The sequence below is a fragment of the Heterodontus francisci genome, chromosome 32, assembly GCF_036365525.1.
Source record: "Heterodontus francisci isolate sHetFra1 chromosome 32, sHetFra1.hap1, whole genome shotgun sequence".
In the NCBI taxonomy this organism is placed as follows: Eukaryota; Metazoa; Chordata; class Chondrichthyes; order Heterodontiformes; family Heterodontidae; genus Heterodontus; species Heterodontus francisci.
This window is the reverse complement of record NC_090402.1, coordinates 1,213,013-1,237,235: the sequence shown is the minus strand read 5'-3', so window position 1 is coordinate 1,237,235 and position 24,223 is coordinate 1,213,013. Positions and strand designations below refer to the sequence as shown.

The following is a 24,223-nucleotide window of genomic DNA, read 5'->3' as shown; positions in this document are numbered from 1 at the left end:
TCTCTAAGAGCTACCCAGCTATTCCCACTCCCCTGCCTTTTCATTGCAGCCCTGCAAATCTTTCTTCAGATAATTATTCAATTCCTTTTTGAAAGCCATAATTGATTCCATTTTGAACACCTCCCACTCTTCTTGTCATTTTACCCATTAAAAGAATTTCCCAGTTTACTCTGGTTGGTCTCTGTCTCATCGCATTCAAGCATTTTGAATCAGTTGCATAAATATTTTGTATAAAAGTCCCAAATTATGTTGAGCACTCCAGTGCTGTAAAAATGATTCTCAATTCCGTAGCATTAAAAAATTAGCCTATTTATGTGAGAAATTAGTCACCCAAATCAGGAGCAGTTCAAACATAATGATGGTAAAAACACAACTGTTCACAGAAGAGATACATGCACAGGGATCAAAAGCATAGCTATATAAAAAGCCTGGGGCTGAATTTTGCCAGCCCTTTAGGGACAGGCTGGCAAAATGGTGTGGGAAAGTATCAGGTGGGTGCCCAATGTCCTCCCACAGCAAGCCATTATGCCAGTGGTGGGAAAAGTGTCAGATGGCCTGCCCACCCAGAGCCCTTTCTGGGCCACTTAAGTTTTTTTTTTAATTTGTTCGGGGGATGATACTCAATTATATTCTGCACCCTTTGTTTAAACCATATGATTTGAATCCACTCAGAAAGCTGCCCATCTTTCTATCGCTTTCTCCAGTAATTTCCCAGTATGTGAAGCACCTTGCAGTCAATCTTCCACAAAAGCTGCTTATACGTTTCATCTCATCTAAGTTGTACCGTCTGCCCAAGGCCGAGTCTTCACAAATTCAAATACCAGTTTACCTGCACTATCTCTGTGGTTTTTCCTGACAGCATTTGTTTTTGTTTCCCAGTTCAGCAGGTTTATTTTAGAAAGACTGAAATTTGCACAAGAGATTCTGCTTTCAGTCCAGTTTGGCTTGTGCAGGACATGACCGGGTCATATGGTCAAGCTTTTTTTTGCCATGAATTCGTTTAAAAGTGTTTTTTTCCCGACAGTGCCAGATTTTAACAACCCTCTGAAGAAATTTCTCCACTTTTACCCTCTAGCTCATTTGTCAATTATTTTAAATCCATGACTTCTGATTTAAAGAACAAAGAACAGTACAGCACAGGAACAGGCCATTCGGCCCTCCAAGCCTGCGCTGATCTTGATGCCTGTCTAAACTAAAACCTTTTGCACTTCCGGGGTCCGTATCCCGCTTTTCCCATCCTATTCATGTATTTGTCAAGATGCCTCTTAAACGTCGCTATCGTACCTGCTTCCACCACCTCCCCCGGCAGCAAGTTCCAGGCACTCACCACCCTCTGTGTAAAAAAACTTGCCCCGCACATCCCCTCTAAGTTTTGCTCCTCGCACCTTAAACCTATGTTCCCCAGTAACTGACTCTTCCACCCTGGGAAACAGCTTCTGACTATCCACTCTGTCCATGCCGCTCATAACTTTGTAAACCTCTATCATGTCGCCCCTCCATCTCTGTTGTTCCACTGAAAACAATCCGAGTTTATCCAACCTCTCCTCATAGCTAATATCCTCCATACTAGGCAACATCCTGGTAAACCTCCTCTGTACCCTCTCCAAAGCCTCCACATCCTTCTGGTAGTGTGGCGACCAGAATTGTACGCAATATTCCAAGTGTGGCCTAACTAAGGTTCTGTACAGCTGCAGCATGACTTGCCAATTTTTACACTCAATGTCCCGACCGATGAAGGCAAGCATGCCGCATGCCTTCTTGACTACCTTATCCTCCTGCGTTGCCACTTTCAGTGATCTGTGGACCTGTACACCAGATCTCTCTGCCTGTCAATACTCCTAAGGGTTCTGCCATTTACTGTATACTTCCCACCTGTATTAGACCTTCCAAAATGCATTACCTCACATTTGTCCAGATTAAGCTCCATCTGCCATTTCTCTGCCCAAGTCTCCAATTGATCTATATCCTGCTGTATCCTCTGACAATCCTCATCACTATCCGCAACTCCACCAATCTTTGTGTCGTCCGCAAACTTACTAATCAGACCAGCTACATTTTCCTCCAAATCATTTATATATACTACAAACAGCAAAGGTCCCAGCACTGATCCCTGCGCAACACCAGTAGTCACATCCCTCCATTCAGAAAAGCACCCTTCCACTGCTACCCTCTGTCTTCTATGACCGAGCCAGTTCTGTATCCATCTTGCCAGCTCACCTCTGATCCCGTGTGACTTCACCTTTTGTACCAGTTTGCCATGAGGGACCTTGTCAAAGGCTTTACTGAAGTCCATATAGACAACATCCACTGCCCTTCCTTCATCAATCATCTTCGTCACTTCCTCAAAAAACCCGATCAAGTTAGTGAGAAACGACCTCCCCTTCACGAAACCATGCTGCCTCTCGCTAATAAGTCCATTTGTTTCCAAATGGGAGTAAATCCTGTCCGGAAGAATCCTCTCCAACAATTTCTCTACCACTGACGTAAGGCTCACCGGCCTGTAATTTCATGGATTATCCTTGCTACCCTTCTTAAACAAAGGAACAACATTGGCTATTCTCCAGTCCTCTGGGACCTCACCTGTAGCCAACGAGGATACAAAGATTTCCTCCCTTGCCTCCCTCAGTATTCTGGGGTAGATTCCATCAGGCCCTGGGGACTTATCTACCTTAATGTTTTTCAAGACGCCCAACACCACCTCCTTTTTGATATCGAATGACCCAGAGTATCTACACTCCCTTCCCTAGACTCATCATCCACCAAGTCCTTCTCTTGAGTGAATACTGATGCAAAGTACTCATTTAGTACCTTGTCCATTTCCTCTGGCTCCATGCATAGATTCCCTCCTCTGTCCTTGAGTGGGCCAACCCTTTCCTTGGCTACCCTCTTGCTCTTTATATACGTATAAAAAGCCTTGAGATTCTCCTTACTCCTGTTTGCCAATGACTTTTCATGACCCCTTTTAGCCCTCCCGACTCCTAGCTTAAGTTCCTTCCTATTTTTTTAATATTCCTCAAGGGCTTCATCTGTTCCCAGCCTTCTAGTCCTTACGAATGCTTCCTTTTTTTTTGACTAGGCTCACAATATCCCGCGTTATCCAAGGTTCCTGAAACTTGCCAAACTTATCCTTCTTCCTCACAGGAACATGCTGGTCCTGGATTCTAATCAACTGACATTTGAAAGACTCCCACATGTCAGATGTTGATTTACCCTCAAACAGCCTCCCCCCAGTCTAAATTCTTCAGTTCCTGCCTAATATTGTTATAGTTAGCCTTCCCCCAATTTAGCATCTTCACCCGAGGACTACTCTTATCCTTACCCACAAGTACCTTAAAACTTACGGAATTATAGTCACTGTTCCTGAAATGCTCCCCAACTGAAACTTCGACCACCTGGCCGGGCTCATTCCCCAATACCAGGTCCAGTACGACCCCTTCCCTAGTTGGACTATCTACATATTGTTTCAAGAAGCCCTCCTGGATGCTCCTTACAAATTCTGCCCCATCTAAGCCCCTCGCACTAATGAGTCCCAGTCAATAGAGGGGAAGTTAAAATCACCCACCACAACAACCCTGTTGCTTTTACATCTTTCCAAAATCTGTCTACATATCTGCTCCTCTATCTCCCGCTGGCTGTTGGCAGGCCTGTAGTAAACCCCCAACATTGTGACTGCACCCTTCCTATTCCTGAGCTCTACCCATATTGCCTCATTGCATGAGACCTCCGAGGTGTCCTCCCGCAGTACAGCTGTGATATTCTCCTTAACCAGTCATGCAACTATGATATCTGGATCATTGGGATATGAAGCTATGAAGAGAGGTTGGATAGGCTTGGGTTGTTTTCGCTGGAGCAGAGAAGAGTGAGGGGTGACCTGATCGAGGTGTACAAGATTATGACGGGCATAGACAGGGTGGATAGGGAGCAGCTGTTCCCCTTAGTTGAAGGGTCAGTTACGAGGGGTCACAAGTTTAAGGTGAGGGGCAGGAGGTTTAAGGGGGATTTGAGAAAGAACTTTTTTACCCAGAGGGTGGTGACGGTCTGGAATGCCCTGCCTGGGAGGGTGGTAGAGGCGGGTTGCCTCACATCCTTTAAAAAGTACCTGGATGAGCACTTGGCAAGTCATAACATTCAAGGCTATGGGTCAAGTGCTGGCAAATGGTATTAGGTAGACAGGTCAGGTGTCTTTAATGCATCGGTGCAGACTCGATGGGCCGAAGGGCCTCTTCTGCACTGTATTATTCTGTGATTCTGTGAACTCCCCCACCTCTTACATCCCCCTGTATCCCGCCTGAAGCTTCCAAATCCCGGAACATTTAGCTGCCAATCCAGTCCTTCCCTCAACCAAGTCTCTGTAATAGCAACAACATCATAGTTCCAAGTACTAATCCAAGCTCTAAGTTCATCTGCCTTACCCGTTATACGTCTCGTATCGAAACAAATGCACTTCAGACCACCAGTCCCACTGTGCTCAGCATCATCTCCCTGCCTGCTCTTCCTCTCAGTCTTACTGGCCTTATTCACTAGTTCCCCCTCAGTTATTTCACCTGCTGACCTACTGCTCTGGTTCCCACCCCCCTGCCACACTAGTTTAAATCCTCCCGAGTGACGCTAGCAAACCTCGCAGCGATGATATTTGTGCCCCTCCAGTTTAGACGCAACCCGTTCTTCTTGTACAGGTCCCATCTGTCCCGGAAGAGATCCCAATGATCCAGATATCTGAAACCCTCCCTCCTACACCAGCTGTTTAGCCACGTGTTTAGCTGCACTATCTTCCTATTTCTAGCCTCTCTGGCACGTGGCACAGGGAGTAATCCCGAGATTACAACCCTAGAGATCCTGTTTTTTAATTTACTACCTAACTCCCTGAACTCCCCCTGCAGGACGTCGTCACTCTTCCTGCCTATGTCGTTCGCACCAATGTGTACCACAACCTCTGGCTGTTCACCCTTCCCCTTCAGAATGCCCTCTGCCCGTTCAGAGACATCCTTGACCCTGGCACCAGGGAGGCAACATACCATCCTGGAGTCTCTTTCACGTCCACAGAAGCGCCTATCTGTGCCCCTGACTATAGAGTCCTCTATAACTATTGCTCTTCTGCGCTTTGTCCCTCCGTGCTGAACAACAGAGCCAGCCGTGGTGCCACTGCTCTGGCTGCTGCTGCTGTTTTCCCCTGATAGGCCATCTCCCCCCAACAGTATCCAAAACGGTATACTTGTTAGAGAGGGGGATAGTCACAGGGGATTCCTGCACTGACTGCCTGCCCCTTCTAGCGGTTACCAATCTATCTGCCTGCACCTTGGGTGAAACCACGTCTCTAAAACTCCTGTCTATGATGCTTTCCGCTACCTGCATGTTCCTAAGTGCATCCAATTGCTGCTCCAACCAATCCATGCGGTCTGTGAGGAGCTGCAATTGGGTACACTTCCTGCAGATGTAGTTGTCCGGAACGTTGGAAGTGTCACGGACTTCCCACATCTCACAGGTGAAGCACTTTACCCCTCTAACTGACATTTCTAGCACTAATTAATAAATTAATTTAAAATAAATAAATACTTATTAAATCCTTACTAAATTAAGTTACAATTAACTATATGGTCTCTAGCACTAGATTTCTACTATAAATATTAAATGCTAAATACAGTAATCTCCTCCCTCCGGTTTAGTTACTCCTCTACGTATTAATTAATTAGTTAATTAGGGTTTTAATCAATTTTAATCAATGGTTTATTTTCAAATTCAGTGCAGATTCCCTACTAGCCAATCAGGTCACAGATTTCCTGTGCCGTCACCTTTTCAGTTTTTTTCCCACCCGAGGTAAGTTACTCTGCCCTCTGCGTCTTCTCCCAACCAATCACGTTGCAGCTCCCCTCTGATGTCACTGTTTGCTTTTTTTTCAAATTTCCGGCGCGCTGGAAGAGCTCCTCTCCGCTCCCGGAAGGTAAGGGACTGGGCCTCGATCCTCGGGGTTGATTTATAGGCTCCGCTCCCGGCATTCTCCCCACAGGTCCGCTCCATTCCTCTCCGCTCTGCTCTCGGAAGGTAATTTAGGGCCCACTTGCCAAAGGAAATAGTGTCTTGCTCTATCAAAACCCCTCAATTTTGAATAACTCTTATTAGGATTCCCCTTAATCTACTATGTTCAAAGGGGAATAATCCCAGCTTCTCCAATCTCTCCACATAACTGAACTTCCTCCTTTATGGTATCATCCTGGTAGGTCTCCTCTGCACCCTCTCTCGGGCCTTGGCATCCTTCTTAAAGTGTGGTGCCCAGATCTGGACACAAAACTCCAGTTACGGCCTAAACAAAGCTCCTGATCTCATTACGGTCTTGGTCCAAACATGGACAAAAGAGCTGAACTCCAGAGGGTGAGGTGAGAGTGACCAACCTTGACATCAAGGCGGCATTCGACCGTGTATGTCATCCAAAAGCCCTAGCAAAACTGGAGTCAATGCGAATTGGGGGGGAAATCCCCACTGGTTGGAGTCATACCTAGCACAAAGGAAGATGGTTGTGGTTATTGGAGGTCAATCATCTCAGTCCCAGGACATCACTGCAGGTATTCCTCAGGGTAGTGTCCTAGACCCAACCATCTTCAGCTGCTTCATCAATGACCTTCCCTCCATCATAAGGTCAGAAGTGGGATGTTCGCTGATGATTGCACAATTTTCAGCACCATTCGCAACTCCTCAGATACTGAAGCAGTCCCTGTCCAGATGCAGCAAAACCTGAACATCATTTAGGCTTGGGCTGAAAAGTGGCAAGTAACATTTGCGCCACACAAGTGTCAGGCAATGACCATCTCAAACAAGGGAGAAGCTAACTATCTCCCCTTGAGGTTCAATGGCATTAACATTGCTGAATTCCCCCAACATCAACATCCTGGGTGGTCACCATTGACCAGAAACTGAATTGGACCAGCCACATAAGTACTGTGGCTACAAGAGCAGGTTAGAGGCTAGGAGTTCTGCGTCGAGTAACTCACCTCCTGTCTTCCCAATGCCTGTCCACCATCTACAAGGCACAAGTCAGGAGTGTGATGGAATACTCTCCACTGGCCTGGATGGGTGCAGCTCCAACACTCAAGAAGTTTGACACCATCCAGGACAAAGCAGCTTGCTTGATTGTCACCCCATCTACCACCTTCAACATTCACTCCCTCCACCACCAAAGCACAGTGACAGCAGTGTGTACCATATACAAGGTGCACTGCAGCAGCTCACCAAGGCTCCTTTGACATCACCTAGAAGGACAAAGGCAGCAGATGCATGGGAATATGGGGAGGTGGTGGTGTAGTGGTATTCTCACCGGACTAGTAACCAGAGACCCAGGGTACTTCTGTGGGGACATGGGTTTCTATCCCACCACAGCAGAAGGTGGAATTTGAGTTCAATTAATAAATATGGAATTAAAAGCTAGTCTAATGATGGCCATGAAACCATTGTCGATTGTTGTAAAAACCCATCAGGTTCACTAATGTCCTTTAGGGAAGGAAATCTGCTGTCCTTACCTGGTCTAGCCTACATGTGACTCCAGACCCACAGCAATGTGGTTGACTCTTCAATGCCCTCTGAAATAGCCGAGCAAGCCACTCAGTTGTATCTAACCGCTATGAAGTTAATAAAACAGAATGAAACCAGACAGACCACCCGGCATCAACCTAGGCAATGGAAATGACTACGGCAAACCCAGCCCTGTCGACCCTGCAAAGTCCTCCTTATTAACATCTAGGGGCTTGTGCCAAAGTTGGGAGAGCTGTCCCACAGACTAGTCAAGCAACACAGTCATACGCACAGAATCAAACCTTACAGACAATGTCCCAGACACTGCCATCACCATTCCCGGGTATGTCCTGTCCCACTGGCAGGACAGACCCAGCAGAGGTGGTGGCAAAGTGGTATACAGTCGTAAGAGAGTTGCCCTGGGAGTCCTCAACATCGACTCCGGAACCCATGAAGTCTCATGGCACAGGTCAAACATGGGCAACTATGCAACAAAGTGCTGTTGGGAATGGAGTTCCAGGATTATGACCCAGCGACAGTGAAGGAATGGCGATATAGTTCCAAGTCAGGATGGTGCATGGCTTGGAGGGGAACTTGCAGGTGCTGGTGTTCCCATGCATCTGCTGCCCTTGTCCTTCGAGGTGGTAGAGGTCATGGGTTGAAGGAGCCTTGGTGAGTTGCTGAAGTGCATCTTGTAGATGATACACACTGCTGCCACTGTGCATCGATAGTGGAAGGAGTGACGGTTGAGGGTTGTGGATGGGGTGCCAGTCAAGCAAGCTGCTTTGTCCTGGATGGTGTCGAGCTTCTTGAGTGTTGTCGGAGCTGCACCCATCCAGGCAAGTGGAAAGTGTTCCATCACACTCCTAACTTGTGCCTTGTAGATGGTGGACAGACATTGGGGAGACAGGAGGTAAGTTACCCACCACAGAAATCCCAGCCTCTGACATGCTCTTGTAGCCACAGCAGTTATGTGGCTGGTCCAGTTCAGTTTCTGGTCAATGGTAACCCCCAGGATGTTGATTGTGGGGGATTAAGCGATGGCAATGCCATTGAACCTCAAGGGGAGATGGCAGGCTTCTCTCGTTGGAGGAGGTCATCGCCTGGCACAAATGTTACTTGCCACTTATCAGCCAAAGCCTAGATGTTGTCCAGGTCTTGCTGCATATGGGCACGGGCTGCTTCAGTATCTGAGGAGTCGCGAGTGGTGCTGAACATTATGCAATCATCAGCGAACATCTCCACGTCTGACCTTATGATGGAGGGAAGGTCATTGATGAAGCAGCTGAAGATGGTTGGGCCTCGGACACTACCCTGAGGAATACCTGCAGTGATGTCCAGGGAATGAGATGATTGACCTCCAAAAACCACAACCATCTTCCTTTGTGCTAGGTATGACTCCAACTAGCGGAGAGCTCCCCCCACCGCCCCCCCCCCCCACCCCGATTCCCATTGACTCCAGTTTTGCTAGGGCTCCTTCGTGCCATACTTGGTCAAATGTTTCCTTGATGTCAAGGGCAGTCACTCTCACCTCACCTCTGGAGTTCAGCTCTTTTGTCCATGTTTGGACCAAGGCTGTAATGAGATCAGAAGCTGAGTGGCCCTTGCGAAACCCAAACTGAGCGTCAGTGAACAAGTTATTGCGGAGCAAGTGCCACTTTATAGCAGTGTCGACAACCCCTCCCATCACTTTGCTGATGATCAAGAGGAGACTGATAGGGTGGTAACTGGTCAGGTTGGATTTGCCCTGCTTTTTGTGCACAGGACATACCTGGGCAATTTTCTACATTGCCGGGTAGATGCCATTGTTGTAGCTGTACTGGAACAGCTTGGCTAGGGGCATGGCTAGTTCTGGAGCACAGGTCTTCAGTAGTATTGTCGAATGTTGTTAAGACCCCATAGCCCTTGCAATATCCAGGGTCTTCAGTCATTTGTTGAAATCACGTGGAGTGAATCGGATTGGCTGAAGTCTGGCATCTGGGGACCTCAGGAGAAGGCCGAGATGGATCATCCACTCGCCACTTCTGGCTGAAGATGGATGCAAATGATGATGGAGTCCATAGGAAGTGGTGTTGCATATGGTGACGGCCTTGGTTTTCACTTCAAGGGTTCTGCTCAGACAACCCAAATACAAATGGAATGTTGGTGTTTATTGCAAGGAGAATCGAGTACAAAAGTAGGGAAGTGTTGCTACAGCTGTACAGGGCCTTAGGTAGACCGCATTTGGAGTACGATGTACAGTTTTGGTCTCCTTATTTAAGAATTGTATTAGAACCAGTTCAGAGAAGGTTCACTCGCTGATTGCTGGGATGAGGAAAGGTTGGACAGGTTGGGCCTGTATGCATTGGAATTTAGAAGAATGAGAGGTGATCTTATTGAAACAGAAGATCCTGAGGGGACTTGACAGGGCAGGTACTGGAAAGATGTTTCCACTTCTGAGCGAAACTAGAACTAAGGGAAACAGTTTAAAAGTTAGGGGTCTCCCATTTAAGATGGAGATGAGGAGAGATTTTTCTCTCTAAAAGGGTCATGAGTCTGTGGAATTCACTTCCTCAGACTGGGTCATTGAATATATTCAAGGCTGAGTTAGATTCCTGATAGACAAGGGAGTCAAGTGTTATGGGGGGCAGAAAGGAAAGTGGAGTTGAAGCCACAATCAGTTCAGCCATGATCTTATCAAATGACAGAGCAGGCTCGAGAGGCCGAATGGCCTACTCTTGCGCTCTTGTGACTTGCTCCTAGTCATAGTTACCATCCACCTTAGCTTGCAGCATGACATTGAGCAAAGGTAACACAGAGGAGAACAAGCTGCTCGAAGAGGGAGGAGGAGGAGAGGAAAAAAGGCTCCCAGCATGAGGCCAGTTCCACCCATGGTCTTCAGGGAACAGTTCTCTTACTTCAACTTCAGCAAGGAACAGTGTGCACACCATCTCAGTTTTATGAAGGAGGTGTTCACTGAAATCTGTCACTTGCTGCAGACAAACCTGCAGGCTCAGGACCGGGTGAGGATGGCGCTGCCAGTGGCTGTAAAGGTGACCGTGGCCATGAACCTTTTCATGTCAGGGTCCTTCCATGATGGAGCAAGTGATAGCTCTAACATCTCGCAGTTCGCCATCCATTGCTGTATCCGGTAGATGACTGACGCTCTGCATGCCAGGAGAGCGAATACATTGCATTCTCTCTTTCGAGAGAGAAGCAGGCAGAATGTGCACATGGCTTTGCCAGGATAGCAGGCTTCCCCAGGGTGCAGGGTGCCAATGACTGTACAGACGTTGCTTTGTAGGTGCTATGTCTAAATGCAGAGATATACCACAACTGCAAAGGGCTCCTTGCCCCTATTTTGCTGTTGGTGTGTGAATATGATCAGCACATCATGCATGTGAATGCCCTCTATCCTGGCAGCAATCATAATGCCTTTATTCTGTGCCAGTCCACTGTACCAGTGTTTGAGCCACTACATCAAACCAGAGGATGGCTACTGGGCGACAAGGGCCATCAGCTGACCATCTGGCTCAAGACTCCAGTACGCAACCCAAGCACACGTGGGAACCATGCATATAACGAAAGCTATGCTGCCACACTAAATGTCACTCAGCAAACTATTGGGGTGTTTAAGCAAAGCTTCCGCTGTCTGGACCATTCTGGAGTCCTGCAGTACATGCCAGAGCGCCTGTCAAGATTCAGTGTGAACTTTTGCATGCTGAACCACCTCACCATCACCAGGTATACAGTGAACAGCTGTGGAGGACAAAGAGGGAGAGGGGGAGCAGGAGCAAGGAGGAAGAGGAAGGGAGCAGAAAACCAACACATCCCCTCTCCAGCTAGGCTGTCCGTGATACCCAATTGCAAACCCAAAATTCCTCATTCAACAACAGTCCCACACTTTATCTTCCCTTTGTTACTGACGATCACAGCGTATTCTTGGTCACAATGCTGAAACAAAGGTCACCACAAAACAACTATTCCAAACCAACTTTATCAAACAAACCATTCGATATTCCATATAAAAGTCAACTAATCACCCTTGTACATTCCCTTAGTGCCTGTCTTCCATGTGCCTTTGCCTGGCCTAGTCCTCCTATGCAGTGCTACCCCAGTGACTGCAGCAAGGCTGGCAGTATGTTGCTGACATTCAGTGGGTGAGACTGCAGATGGCCTTGCCAGACAACCTCGTTCAGCTCTGGCCCCAGGTAGGCCCTGCTTTGGACTGCAGTACCTCGGCATGGAAGCCAGTAATCTGGACTGGGTTGACAGGCAACAGCAAAGCAGTGACGGAGTGACAATGTGGGAGAACGAATACTGTCTTCCTGAGAGAGGACAGTAGTTATGTCTCCATGCAGCCACTGCCACTCCCCTGGGAGGCACCTCAGCAATCCTAGTAGTCAGTTGGAGGGCAGATTGCTGGAATGCCGTGGAAGCCCTTTTGAGCACTGGTTCTGCAGCTATGATGGCAGCAGTCTGAGCATGCATGGCAGTCTGACCTTTCACTGCAGCACTCAGACGCTGGATAGCTTCTGCTTGTGCATCATGGTTGAGTCCACAAGTGTTCTCGTGAGCTTGGCAACCACTTCTATATGGGAAAGGATGGGCTTTAAGCTCTGTGCAAAGCCTTTTGCCATGTTGGTGCCGGGCTCCCCTCCATGTTCCCTGACAGTGACCACAGGCTTTCTGGCAGGTCTGCCAATGCACCATACATATGTGTACAATCTCATCAGCCTTTTCCTATATGTCGCCTATCAAAGTCCTCATCTGAAACAGCCCCACAGCTGAACTTGTATGCAACTACCCCCTCTGGTGAGCTGGCACCTATGCTGCCCTATCTCCCTGCCCTGGCTGCAGGCCACTCATGACCGGTGACTCACCCCGTGCAGGTCCTGCTTCGATGCTACGCTCTAAAGCATGTGTATCTGAGCTGGTGGCTGCGAGTGTGAGATTGAGTGACCGTGTTTCCTTATCATCAGTCTCTTCTTCTCTTCCACTTCATGCTCATGCATCACTTCCTGACAGGTGGCAGTTCTTGGGTATCTGAAAGGAGAAAGGTACAAGGGTAAGGTTGGGGTGAGAAGAGGGTGGAAAGTAAGAGCTGGTGCTTACACCATCAGCAGCTTGGGAATCAGAAGAGATTGTGCAATGAGGGGGAAGTGGGATGTGAGGAGGATGATTAGGTAGATGCATACCTTCAGCTTCGAACCTTTCAATCCGGCCGCTGGTCACCGCTTCAGTCATGGCCATTCCAACGATGGCAAGCACCATTTCTTCCATTGGCGTGAGGTCATGCTGCTGCTTTCAGCTGTGTGCCACCTTGTACTGCAGGAGAGAGGGAAGTGTGTCACTGAGTGTGTTGAAATGTGTTTGGGTGATGTGGTGGTATGATTCAATAGATAGCAGTGTGTGCAAGGTGTGAAATGTGGGTGTTTGGCTTGCAGCAGTGCTAGGTGTGTGAATGTGAGGTACAGCTATGAATGTTAGGTATGAGTCATGATTGATAGAGATTGTTGGTAGGTGAAAAATGGGGTTGGGGTGCATTGAGCAGTGTGTAACCCTAGTGGTGCATGCAGTTGGTGGAATGTGGCATTTGAAGATGCATTCAAGAACTGTGACCACTTGTGAGGTCATTGAACTTCTTTTGGCACTGGATCCAGATCCTCAAGGCTAGACTGCTGGTAATGATCTGCAAGGTTATCTGCTCCCACTCCCTTCTGAGAGTTTGTCTGGAGGACCTCCTAGCCCCTGTTGATATAGGATCTCTCCTCCTGTTGAGCTCTTGCACCAAGACCTTCAGTGCTGTATCGGAGAACTTTGGAGTCTGCTTTCTACTACATTGTGCCATTTTGTATCTTTTCCAGGTCAAAATTACTTGTGCAACCAGTTCTAGCACCTGCTAGAATGCACTGCCGCTTTAAGAGGTGCAGGCTTGCTTTAAGTAGCGCAGGCTAGCTTGGACCCGTGCTAGCCCCTCATGATTTTGTGCCCCCCACTCAGGCGTCCAACCACTCAGCAGCATGCTTAGTGCTGGCTTAAAGCTGCAATCGCTATAAGAAGCGGGCAGCACGAAGTTTGTGAGCTGCCTGCATTGGAAGGAATGGGTGCAGGTTCATCGCACATCGCAATCCCCATGCCTGTTTTCATGTCTGATCCAATTTTTCCCCCTATGATTCTAAAAACCAAGTAACTCAGAATAAAAATTTCTTAGTAACAGGAATCCTTAGTAATCTCTCTATTGGATTTTTTATGTACATGGAAACAACAATTGAAGGAACATTAAAGACTATATTTGTTACATGCAAAAACATGGATTAATCCTACCTCTGACCACTCCGACATCTCCCATTGTGGGCCACAAGCTGGGTTTTTGCAGATTTTGCGTTCTGATGGCCTGGAAAGATCAGCAGATTCACACATTTCATTGTACACTGAGCTGTCAAAACCTGCAGAGATAATCTTCCAGCAGCGGACTATCCGGAATTGGTGTCCTTCTCCACAGGTGCGTGAGCATTCACTCCAGCTACTCGTCTCCCATCTGCAACAAGTTATTTACATAACGGATAAACCAGTGCATGCTATGTGAATACTCTGTCCCCCTATTCCAAATTAAAAAGGAATGAAGGAAGCAAAGGAAAAGTTAGTTGTGATATTGAAGATCTTGAAAGGTATCGGCAAGTTTAACTCTGCGTAACTTTGCCATGGTCTTAAGAGCACAAAGAGGGAATATGAGATGAAACTGAGAAGAGGAAATGAATGGGTCTACAGCAGGTGGTGAATATTTGGAATGGATTTCCCAGGAAGGCAATCAAGGCCATTAATATCAGTAATTTTAAGAGGCAGTTGGATAGGCATGGAGATAAAGTTAATTGGGGATATATGTAGCAAATTGTGTGCTTTGTTTTTGAACTCTGAGGCTGGTCAGATGGAACAAAGTTTTCTTAAACTTGGGCCTAATAGCCTTTTCTTGCTCTTATGATCTATTTTCTTTCAAAACAACAGCAAATTGAATGTCGTTTTTCACTAATTACTCACAGGCTTTCTGACAAAATTAAATGTGTACACGCATACACACGACTTCTGTTCCTGTCTGCGTCCAAGAATTTCCTTTTTTTCCTTGGCAAGGTAGGCAGGCAGGCCTAAATAGTTTTATCTTATAAGGCAAGCTGCCTGTGGAGGTGTAACTCACTCCCAAGAATGCTCATGAGGTCCGGGACCAATTTCTATCGATCCTTAGGCCTCTTGGTTTGAGTGCAGCTGCTAGCACAGCGCTGAGTCTGGGCCCAAAAACAGGCCCAGACACATTTCTGTCCAGCATCTCTGTTTTGTAGTGTAATTGAGATCAACAACTCACCATGTTCATAACTGAAGTGGAAGACCTTACATAAAACCAGTCCTTGAAATACAGTCTTAAGCCATAACAAAGAAGGAGACTATTCGTCCCATCGCACCTGCCCAAGTGCTAGCTCTTCAACTTCTAATCCCATTTCTATGTTTTTATGTATCCTTTTCAAATCCTTATCCAATTTCCTTTAAATGATATTTTACTCTCTGCATCAATAACAACTTGTACTAAAGAGTTCCATGTTCTCGTAACGCTGTGTGACAATATTTCTTCTAATTTTCTTTCAGCAAACTCCAATATTCCCCTTATTATGTCCAAATAAGTTATATAAATGGAATGCAAAAGACATTCTAGTGCAGATCCTTGACGTACAGCAACTACCCAAACCCTATCAATCCAAAAAAACATCCATTTACTCTTCCCTTTCTGTCCCCTAGTTATCTCTCTACCCATCAGCTCCCTTTAACACCATATGCTACTACTTTTTGTTAAAGGTCAATATTTAATACACTACAGCTCCAGACACACTTTGAGAAATAACCCATTTTTAATAAATACAGGTATGCAAAAGGATAACAAACAGAAAACTGATTACTTACCTTGGTTGACATTCTCTTCCAACACAAAACTCATGAACTGGCTCTGGCCGAGTCACAGAATCACAATATGAATCGTCAACTTCAATGCCATCATAACGAACACACAATGCATAAGAAGTGGATACTCCTGCACACAATAAACAATTGTTTAAATAGGAACACATTATACGTGACAGCATTTCTCTTTTAATCCTGCTCCATGGGTAAGGGTAGCACATACAGTTACTCGGCAGCAAATGAACACATTATCAGCTCTGGTATCTGGCTGTGAATTAATACCAGTATTTTACAGTCTGGTTACAAGATATTTTTGATTCATTATGCTATGTTTTTAGCTACTCCTCAATGGAGACATCAACAAAACCTACCCTGCAAAGCTGTCCATTAGTGGACTCTTAACAGATTTTGGTCACCGCCCTGCTTCTCCAAGTAAGTACTGACCGGAGATCATGAATGCTTTCTGCTGCACTAGCAAGTTTGCTTTCCCAACAGCAATTTTAGTGCATTAATACAACAGAATACCCTGAGGTGCTCTCACAGAAGAAAGATGATCATGTTTACTTTAGGAGGCATCACCAAAGTCATTGTTGAAAACACCTGGGTATAGATCTAGTTTTCAGTGCAACACTAAATGGTATTGCATTGTTGGAGAGCCATCTTGTGGATGAATTGAGGTGTCAGTTTAGATTATATACATCAAGGTTGTAGTGGAACTCAAACCCACAGCTTACTGACTCAGAAGTAAGAATGCTACCAATTGAGCGAAGAAGACTTCACAAAGGATATGGCTGGTGTCTTTGACCTGGGTGGTTTTGTATTTAGGCAGCACAGAAACCAAGACCTTGTCTTCCATCTCTGGTGGACATGGATTTTGAATCTAGCCCATTGAGGACAGGCAGATAGGTAAGCAGGTCAGGATGAGGGATGACATTTTGAATGAACTGGAGTCTGTGAGGGGTGCAGTCACTAGCAGTGAGAAATGCATTGGAAAAATTGGGCCTTGAGGTAAACAAAGCATGTATTAGGGTTTTAGTGTTGTTGAAAGTGAGCTGGAGGTGGAAGCAAACACTATTGCAGAAGTGGAAGCAGTCTTGGTGATGGCTATAATATGGACTTTGTCATGCTCAGAAGGAGCCAGGATGAAATAAACAATGAATTGGAGGAATTATGAAAATAAAAAGTCAATTGTAAAACTGAACCACAAGAACATGGACACTTATAGCAGAGACAAAATGGGGCAGCGGTCAGGTAACTCCCTCCTCTACAGAATCATAGAAAGTTTAAGGCACAGAAAGAGTCCACTTGGCCCATCGTGTCTGTGCCGGCCGAAAAACGATCCACCTATTACTAATCCCACCTTCCAGCATTTGGTCCGTAGTCCTGCTGATTACGGCAATTGAGCTGCATATCCAGACTCCTTTTGAATGAGCTGAGGGTTTCTGCCTCAACTACCCTTTCAGGCAGTGAGTTCCAGACCCCCACCATCCTCTGGGTGAAAAAAGTTTTTCCTCATCTTCCCTCGAATTTTTCTACCAATCACTTTAAATCTATGACCCCCTTGTCACTGACCTCTCTGCTAAGGTGAATAGACCCTTCACTTCCACTCTATCCAGGCCCCTCAAAATTTTGTGCATTTCAATCAAATCTCCTATCAGCCTTCACTGTTCCAAGGAGAACAACACCAGCCTATCCAATCTTTTCTCACAGCTGCATTTTTCCAATCCTGGCAACATCCTTGTAAATCTCCTTTGTGCAATTACATCCTCTCTAGTGCAATTACATCCTTTCTGTAATGAGGTGACCAGAACTTCACACAGTATTCAAGTTGTGGCCTAACCAATGAGTTATACAGTTCCAGCATAGCCTCCCTGCTCTTATATTCTATACCTCGGCTAATAAAGGAAAGGGTTCCATTTGCCTTCTTAACCACCTTATCAATCTGTCCTGCTACCTTCAGGGATCTGTGGACATTCACTCCAAGGTCCCTCACTTCCTCTACGTTTCAGTATTTTCCCATTAATCGTGTATTCCTTTGCTTTATTTGACCTCCCCAAATGCATCACCTCACACTTCTCCAGGTTGAATTCCAATTGCTAGTTTTCTGCCCATCTGACCAGACCATCAATATCTTCCTGCAGCTTACAGCTATCCTCCTCACTATCTACTACATGGCCAATCTTTGTGTCATCTGCAAACTTCTTGATCATGCCCCCTACATTTATGTCCAAATCGTTTATACCACAAAAAGCAAGAGACCCAGTACTGAGCCCTGCGGAACACCACTGGAAACAGCCCTCCAGTCGCTAAAACACCTGTCAATAATTACCCTTTGTTTCCTGCCACTGAACCAAGTTTGTATCCAACTTGCTTGCATTTCCCTGGATCCGCGTGGGATTTTATTTTTTTAACCAGTCTGCCATGTGGGACCTTGTCAAAACCCTTGCTAAAATCCATGCAGACCACATCAACTGCATTATCCTCATCTATCTTCCTTGTTACGTCTTCAAAAAACTCATTCAAATTTAGTCAAACAAGATCTTCCTCTAACAAATCCATGCTGACAATCTTGATTAACCTGTCCCTTTCTAAGTTATCCTGTCTCTCAGAACAGATTCCAATAATTTGTCCACTATGGAGGTTAGACTGAGAGGCCTGTAATTATTTGGTCTATCCCTCGCTCCCTTTTTGAACAGAGGTACAACGTTAGCAGTTCTCCAATCCTCAGACAACACACTTGTATCCTGTGAGGACTGGAAAATGATGGTCAGACCTTCTGCTATTTCCTCTCTTGCTTCTTGACAATAGACACCTCCAATGTTGAGGATGAAACTTGTTAACCTCGCCTGAAATAGCTCTGCGAGAACCCATTGAAACTGAAAGGAGCACCACTGCATATGGATGACTCCTACCTACATGAACTAACAAAGGGTTCTGGAGACAGACTGACTCACAACCCAAACCAAAATGAGTAAGAGTGAAGTAGCACCATTATAACAGAACAGTCAATAGATAGCCATGGTTTCCATATTCTGGACTATTGCTTGGTCACACCAGGGGAGAGGACCCTCTGACACCTGACAAGAGATTCAAATGTGATGAATCTTTACCTAAAAAGATGACCCTCGGGGGGGGGGTGGGGGGGGGGAAGAGAGAGAGAGAGAGATAGAGAGGTAGTTCTTTTGCCATTCACCTTAAATTGGTGTCTTCTGGTTTTAGACCCTTCCACCAATGGGAACAGTTGCTCTCTATCTGCACTGTCTAGACTCATGATTTTGAACACCTCTATCAGCCTCTCTTTAAGAACAACCCCAGCTTCTCCAATCTATCCATATAACTGAAGTCGCTCATCCCTAGAACCATTCATGTATATCTTTTCTGCACCCTCCCTAAAGCCTTCACATCCTTCCTAAAGTGCAGTACCCAGAATTGGACACAATACTCTAGTTGAGACCAAACCAGTGGTTTACAAAGGTTCATCATGACTTCCTTGCTTTTGTAACCAATGCCTCTATTTATGAAGCTCAGGATCCTGCATGCTCTCTCTTAACCACTTCTTCAACCTGCCCTGCTACCTTCAACAATTTGTGCACATATACACCCAGTTCTCCCTGTGCCTGCACCCCCTTTAGAATTGTACCCTTTAGTTTATATTGCCTTGCCTCGTTCCTCCTACCAAAATGTACCACTTTACAATTCTCTGCATTAAATTGCAGCTGCCACGTGTCTGCCCATTCCACTGCCTCTCCATGTCCTCTTGAAGTCTATCAGTATCCTCCTCACAGTTCACAATACTTGCAAGATGTGTGTCATCTGCAAATTTTGAAATTGTGCCCTCCACACCCAAATCTAGATCATGTATATCAAAAAAAGCAGTGGTCCTGTACCGATCCCTGGGGAACACCACTGTGTACCTTCCTCCAATCCGAAAAACAACCATTCACCACTACTCTGTTTCCTATCACTCAGCCAACTTCATATCCATGCTGCCACTATCCCTTTTATTCCATGGGCTTCAACTTTGCTGTCAAGTCTATTATGTGGCACCTTATCAAACACAATTTAGAAGTCCATATACACCACATCAACTGCATTACCCTCATTAACCCTGTTACCTCGTCAAAAAATTCAATTAAGCTAGTTAAACACTATTTGCCTTTAACAAATCCCTGCTAGCTTTACTTAATTAATCCACACTTGTCCAAGTGACTGTCCTCATGCTGCTCCTCCTCCTCCTCATCCTCCAAGGATGCAGAGCTGTCATCACCTTTCTCCTCTTGCAGCCCCAGATCTGTCTGCAGTACAATGTTGAGTAAGGCAAAGCACACCACTACCATTCTAGACACCCTCATGCTGAAGGGGGATCTCCGATCTATCCAGACACCTGAATTGCATCTTCAGCAACACAATGGTTTGCTCTGCATCAGTGGTAAGGCTCCTCGCAGGTATCATCAGCCACGGCCTTAGAGGATCCTTGTCTCCTAGCAGCCATCTGCTAACTTTGTTTGAAGGTGCTACGATCTGCAGGAAATACGACTGACGCAGTATGAAGGCTGATGGCAACTTCCAAGATATCTTGCACAGACATGCACGAAAACTTTCCAGTGGTCACCTACCAGTTGAACATTGATGGACTGGAATCCCTTTCAATTGACAATTACTGCTGGTTGACACGAGGGTGCACATGTGCAGTCTTTGGCTCCCTGTCTCTGAGAATCCAGCCACTGCAGCAAATGCAAGAGTCCTCTGGTACTGACTGGCCTCATTGGTAACAAAATGCATGTAATGGCATCCCTGACAAACATGTCATCCGTCACCCGGGAGATGTATTTGTGTGTAGCAGATTGTGAAATCCTGCAGATCCCTGGAAGGAGCCAGAGGTGAAGAAATTCAGGGCTGGGGTGACCTTGACAGCCATTGGCAATGCATGCCCGCCTAGCCCACTTGTTCCAGGAGGCTGCAGATGTAAGCAATGACCTTCCATGAAAGTCTGAGCCTCCTGAGGCACTGTTGCTCAATCATGCCAAGACAGAGGATCCTCTGCCTGCATAACCTGCTTGGGAGTATCAGCTCTTGGAACTGGAGCTCTGTGTCCATCCCCTCTGCCCTGGAGTAGTAGCAGGTAGCTGAGGAGAAGGCAGCTGCTGGTGTTGCTCCTGCTGCTGTCAGTGTTGCTCTGACTGCTCCTCATTAGGGCGCCAATATACAGCTGCATAAGCTACTCCCATGCTGCAGGGAAGTACAGATCAAGATAAGAAAAGACCAAGATAGCAGAAATCACCTCCAAAGCAGTGAAAGCACACTCTCAGAACAAGTCTCGTGAGCAAAAGCCTTTCACCTAGGCAAGGAAGCAGCTGTCCTGTTTCAGTACTTAAAGGGTTTCCAGCCTGTCAATTTTGCAGAGCCATCAGTTCCCACTGTGCTCTCACCTTGTTGACCCTGGCAAGTTTCAGTCAGCTCAAGAAATCCAGACGCAGGCAGTTAAAGCTAGAACGCGCTTAAATGTGCTTTCAATTGCCTTTTTACATATTCAATTCACTGACCTGCCATCCCCATGGGGGTTTCCCTCACACTGCCAATCACGCACTGATTAAATGCTGAAGTGAATGGGATCATGTTGGGTTTCCTACATGTCTGCATGTTTTGATTTTTTAACCCCAACACATGCACTGGCACCTGCCCCCCACCTTGCAGGTTAAAATTCTGCCCACAGTAATTCTGACTAACCTGTCAGCCAGTCTCTCTGAAGACAATTTAACTAGTGCTCAATTTTATTCAGAAGAATATAAGAACATAAGAAATAGGAGAAGTAGGCCATTCGAGGCTGCTCCACCATTTAACAAGATCATGGCAGATCTTCTACCTCAACTCCACCTTCCCGCACTAACCTCATATCCCGTGATTCCGTTAGTATCCAAAAATCTCTTGATCTCTGTCTTAAATATACTAATGTCTCAGCATCCACATTCCCCTGGGGTAAAGAATTCCAAAGATTCACAGCCTTTTGAGTGAAGAGATTTCTCCTCATCAAAGTCCTAAATGGCTGATCCTTTTTCTGAAACTACACCCCCTAGTTCTAGACTCTCCAGTCAGAGGAAACAACCTCACAGCATCTACCCCATCAAGCCACTTAAGCATTTTATATATTTCAATGAAATCACCTCACATTCCTCTAAATTATAGGGAATATAGGCCCATTCTTTTCAATCTCTTCTGGTAGGCCAATCTCCTCACCCCAGCAATTGGTTTACTGAACCTTTGTTGCATGCCCTCCAAAGCAAGTTTTCCTTTCTTAGCTAAGGAGGACAAAACAGGTGTGGCCTCACCAACGCTCTATATAACTGCAGTTAAACATTTTTACTCTTATACTCCTATTCCTTTGTAATAAAGGCTAACATACCATTTGCTTTTCTAATTGCTTGCTGTACCCCCATGGTAAATTTCTGTGAATCATGTACAAGGACACCCATGTCCCTCTGAAAACCAACATTTCTCAGTCTTTCACCATTTATGCTACCAGGAATGGTAGCATTGTGGTAACGTTACTGGACTAATACTCTATGGCAGCTGGTGGAACTTAAATTTAATCAACCAATAAATGTGGAATAAAAAGCTAGTCTTGGTGACCATGAAACTACCAGATTGTTGTAAAAACCCATCTGGTTCACTAATGCCCTTTAGGGAAGTAAATCTCCGGCCCTTACCCAGTCTGGCCCACATGTGACTCCAGTCCCACAGCAATGTGATTGACTCTTAACTGCTCTCCGAAATGGCCTGGTAAGCCATTCAGTTGCATCAAACAGCTACAGAAATGTTGAAGAAGAATGAAATCAGACGGACCACTCTACATGGACCTAGGCACCAGAAATGACAAAGGCACACTCTACCCGTCGATCCTGCGAAGTCCTCCTCACTAACATCTGGGGACTTGTACCAAAATTGGGAGAGCTGTCTCACAGACTAGTCAAGCGACAGCCTAACATAGTCATACTAATCGAATCATACCAGACAGCCAATGTCCCAGATTCCTCCATCACCATCCCTGGGTACGTCCTGTCCCACTGGCAGGGCAGACCAATCAGAGCTGGTAGCACAATGGTATACAGTTGGGAGGCAGTGGCCCTTGGTGCCCTCAATATTGACTTCGGATCCCATAAAGTCTGATGGCATCAGGTCAAACATAGGCAAGGAAACCTCCTGCTGATTACTAGCTACTGCCCTCCCCCAGCTGATGAATCAGTACTCCTCCATGTTGAACACCATTTGGAAGAAGCACTGACGGTAGCATGGGCACAGAATGCCCTCTAGGTGGGGGACTTCAATGTCCATCACCAAAACTGGCAGGGTAGCACCACTACTGACTGAGTTAGCTGAGCTCTGAAGGACATAGAACCATAGAAAAATTAGGGCACAGAAGGAGACCATTCAGCCTGTTGTGTTCGTGCCGGCCGAATAAACTAGCCGCCCAATCTAATCCCACTTTCCTGCACCTGGTCTATAGCCTTGCCAGTCACAGCACTTCAGGTGCATGTCCAAGTACCTTTTAAAAGACTTGAGGGTTTCTGCCTCCACCACCGTTCCTGGCAGTGAATTTCAGACACCCACCACCCACTGGGTGAAAAAGGTTTTCCTTATGTCCCCTCTAATCCTTCTACCAATCACCTTAAATCTGTGCCCCCTGGTAATGGACTCTCGCTAGGGGAAACAGGTCCTTCCTGTCTACTCTATCTAGGCCCCTCATAATTTTGTACACCTCAATTAAGTCACCCCTCAGCCTCCTCTGTTCTAAGGAAAACAACTTAAGCCTATCTAATCTTTCCTCATAGCTGCAACCTTCGAGCCCTGGAAACATTCTTGTAAATCTCCTCTGTACTCTCTCCAGAGCAATTATGTCCTTTCTGTAATGTGCTGACCAGAACTGTACGCAATACTCCAGCTGTGGCCCAACCAACGTTTTATACAGTTCCAGCATTACATCCCTGCTTTTGAATTCTATACCTCAGCTAATAAAGGAAAACATTCCATATGCCTTCTTCACCACTCTATCTACCTGTCCTGCCACCTTCAAGGACCTGCGGACATGCACTCCAAGGTCTCTCACTTCTTCTACCCCTCTCAAAGTCCTCCCGTTTATTATGTATTCCCTTGCTTTATTTGCCCTTCCCAAATGCATTACCTCACACTTCTCTGGATTGAATTCCATTTGCCACTTTTCTGCCCTCTGAACCAAACCATTGATATCTTTCTGGCGTCTACAGCTATCCTCTTCACTATCAACTACAGGGCCAATTTTTGTGTCATCAGCAAATTTCCCAATCATGCCTCCCACATTTAAGTCCAAATCATTATTATATACCACAAACAGAAAGGGACCCAATACTGAGCCTTGTGGAATGCCACTGGAAACAGCTTTCCATTCACAAAAACATCTGTCGACTACTACCCTTTGTTTCCTGTCACTGAGCTAATTCTGGTATCTAACCTGCCACATTTCCCTGTATCCTATGGGCTTTCATTTTACTGACCAATCTGCCATATGGGACCTTCTCAAATGCCTTACTAAAATCCATGTAGACCACATCCACTGCACTTCCCTCATTAATCCTTCTTGTTACTAACTTAATTGGGTTTTTTGAGGAAGTAAGACATGACCTTCTCTTAACAAATCCATGCTGACTATCCCTGATTAATCCGTGCCTTTCTAAGTGGCAGTTTATCCTGTCCCTCAGAATAGATTCTAACAATTTACCCACCCCTGAGGTCAGACTGACCGGCCTATAATTATTTGGCCCATCCCTCG

At 46.0% G+C, this 24,223-nt stretch overlaps 1 protein-coding gene across 1 annotated transcript in view; it reads right to left on the bottom strand.

Annotated features, from left to right (window-relative positions):
• Positions 1 to 24,223, bottom strand: part of adamtsl2 (ADAMTS-like 2) — a 203,765-nt gene that overhangs the window by 65,824 nt on the left and 113,718 nt on the right. The window contains exons 15-16 of the mRNA XM_068011827.1: positions 15,427 to 15,553; positions 13,807 to 14,020 (exon numbers count right to left, since the gene is read on the bottom strand). Coding sequence (XP_067867928.1) covers positions 13,807 to 14,020; positions 15,427 to 15,553 — 341 coding nt within the window. The remainder of the gene's footprint in view (positions 1 to 13,806; positions 14,021 to 15,426; positions 15,554 to 24,223) is intronic.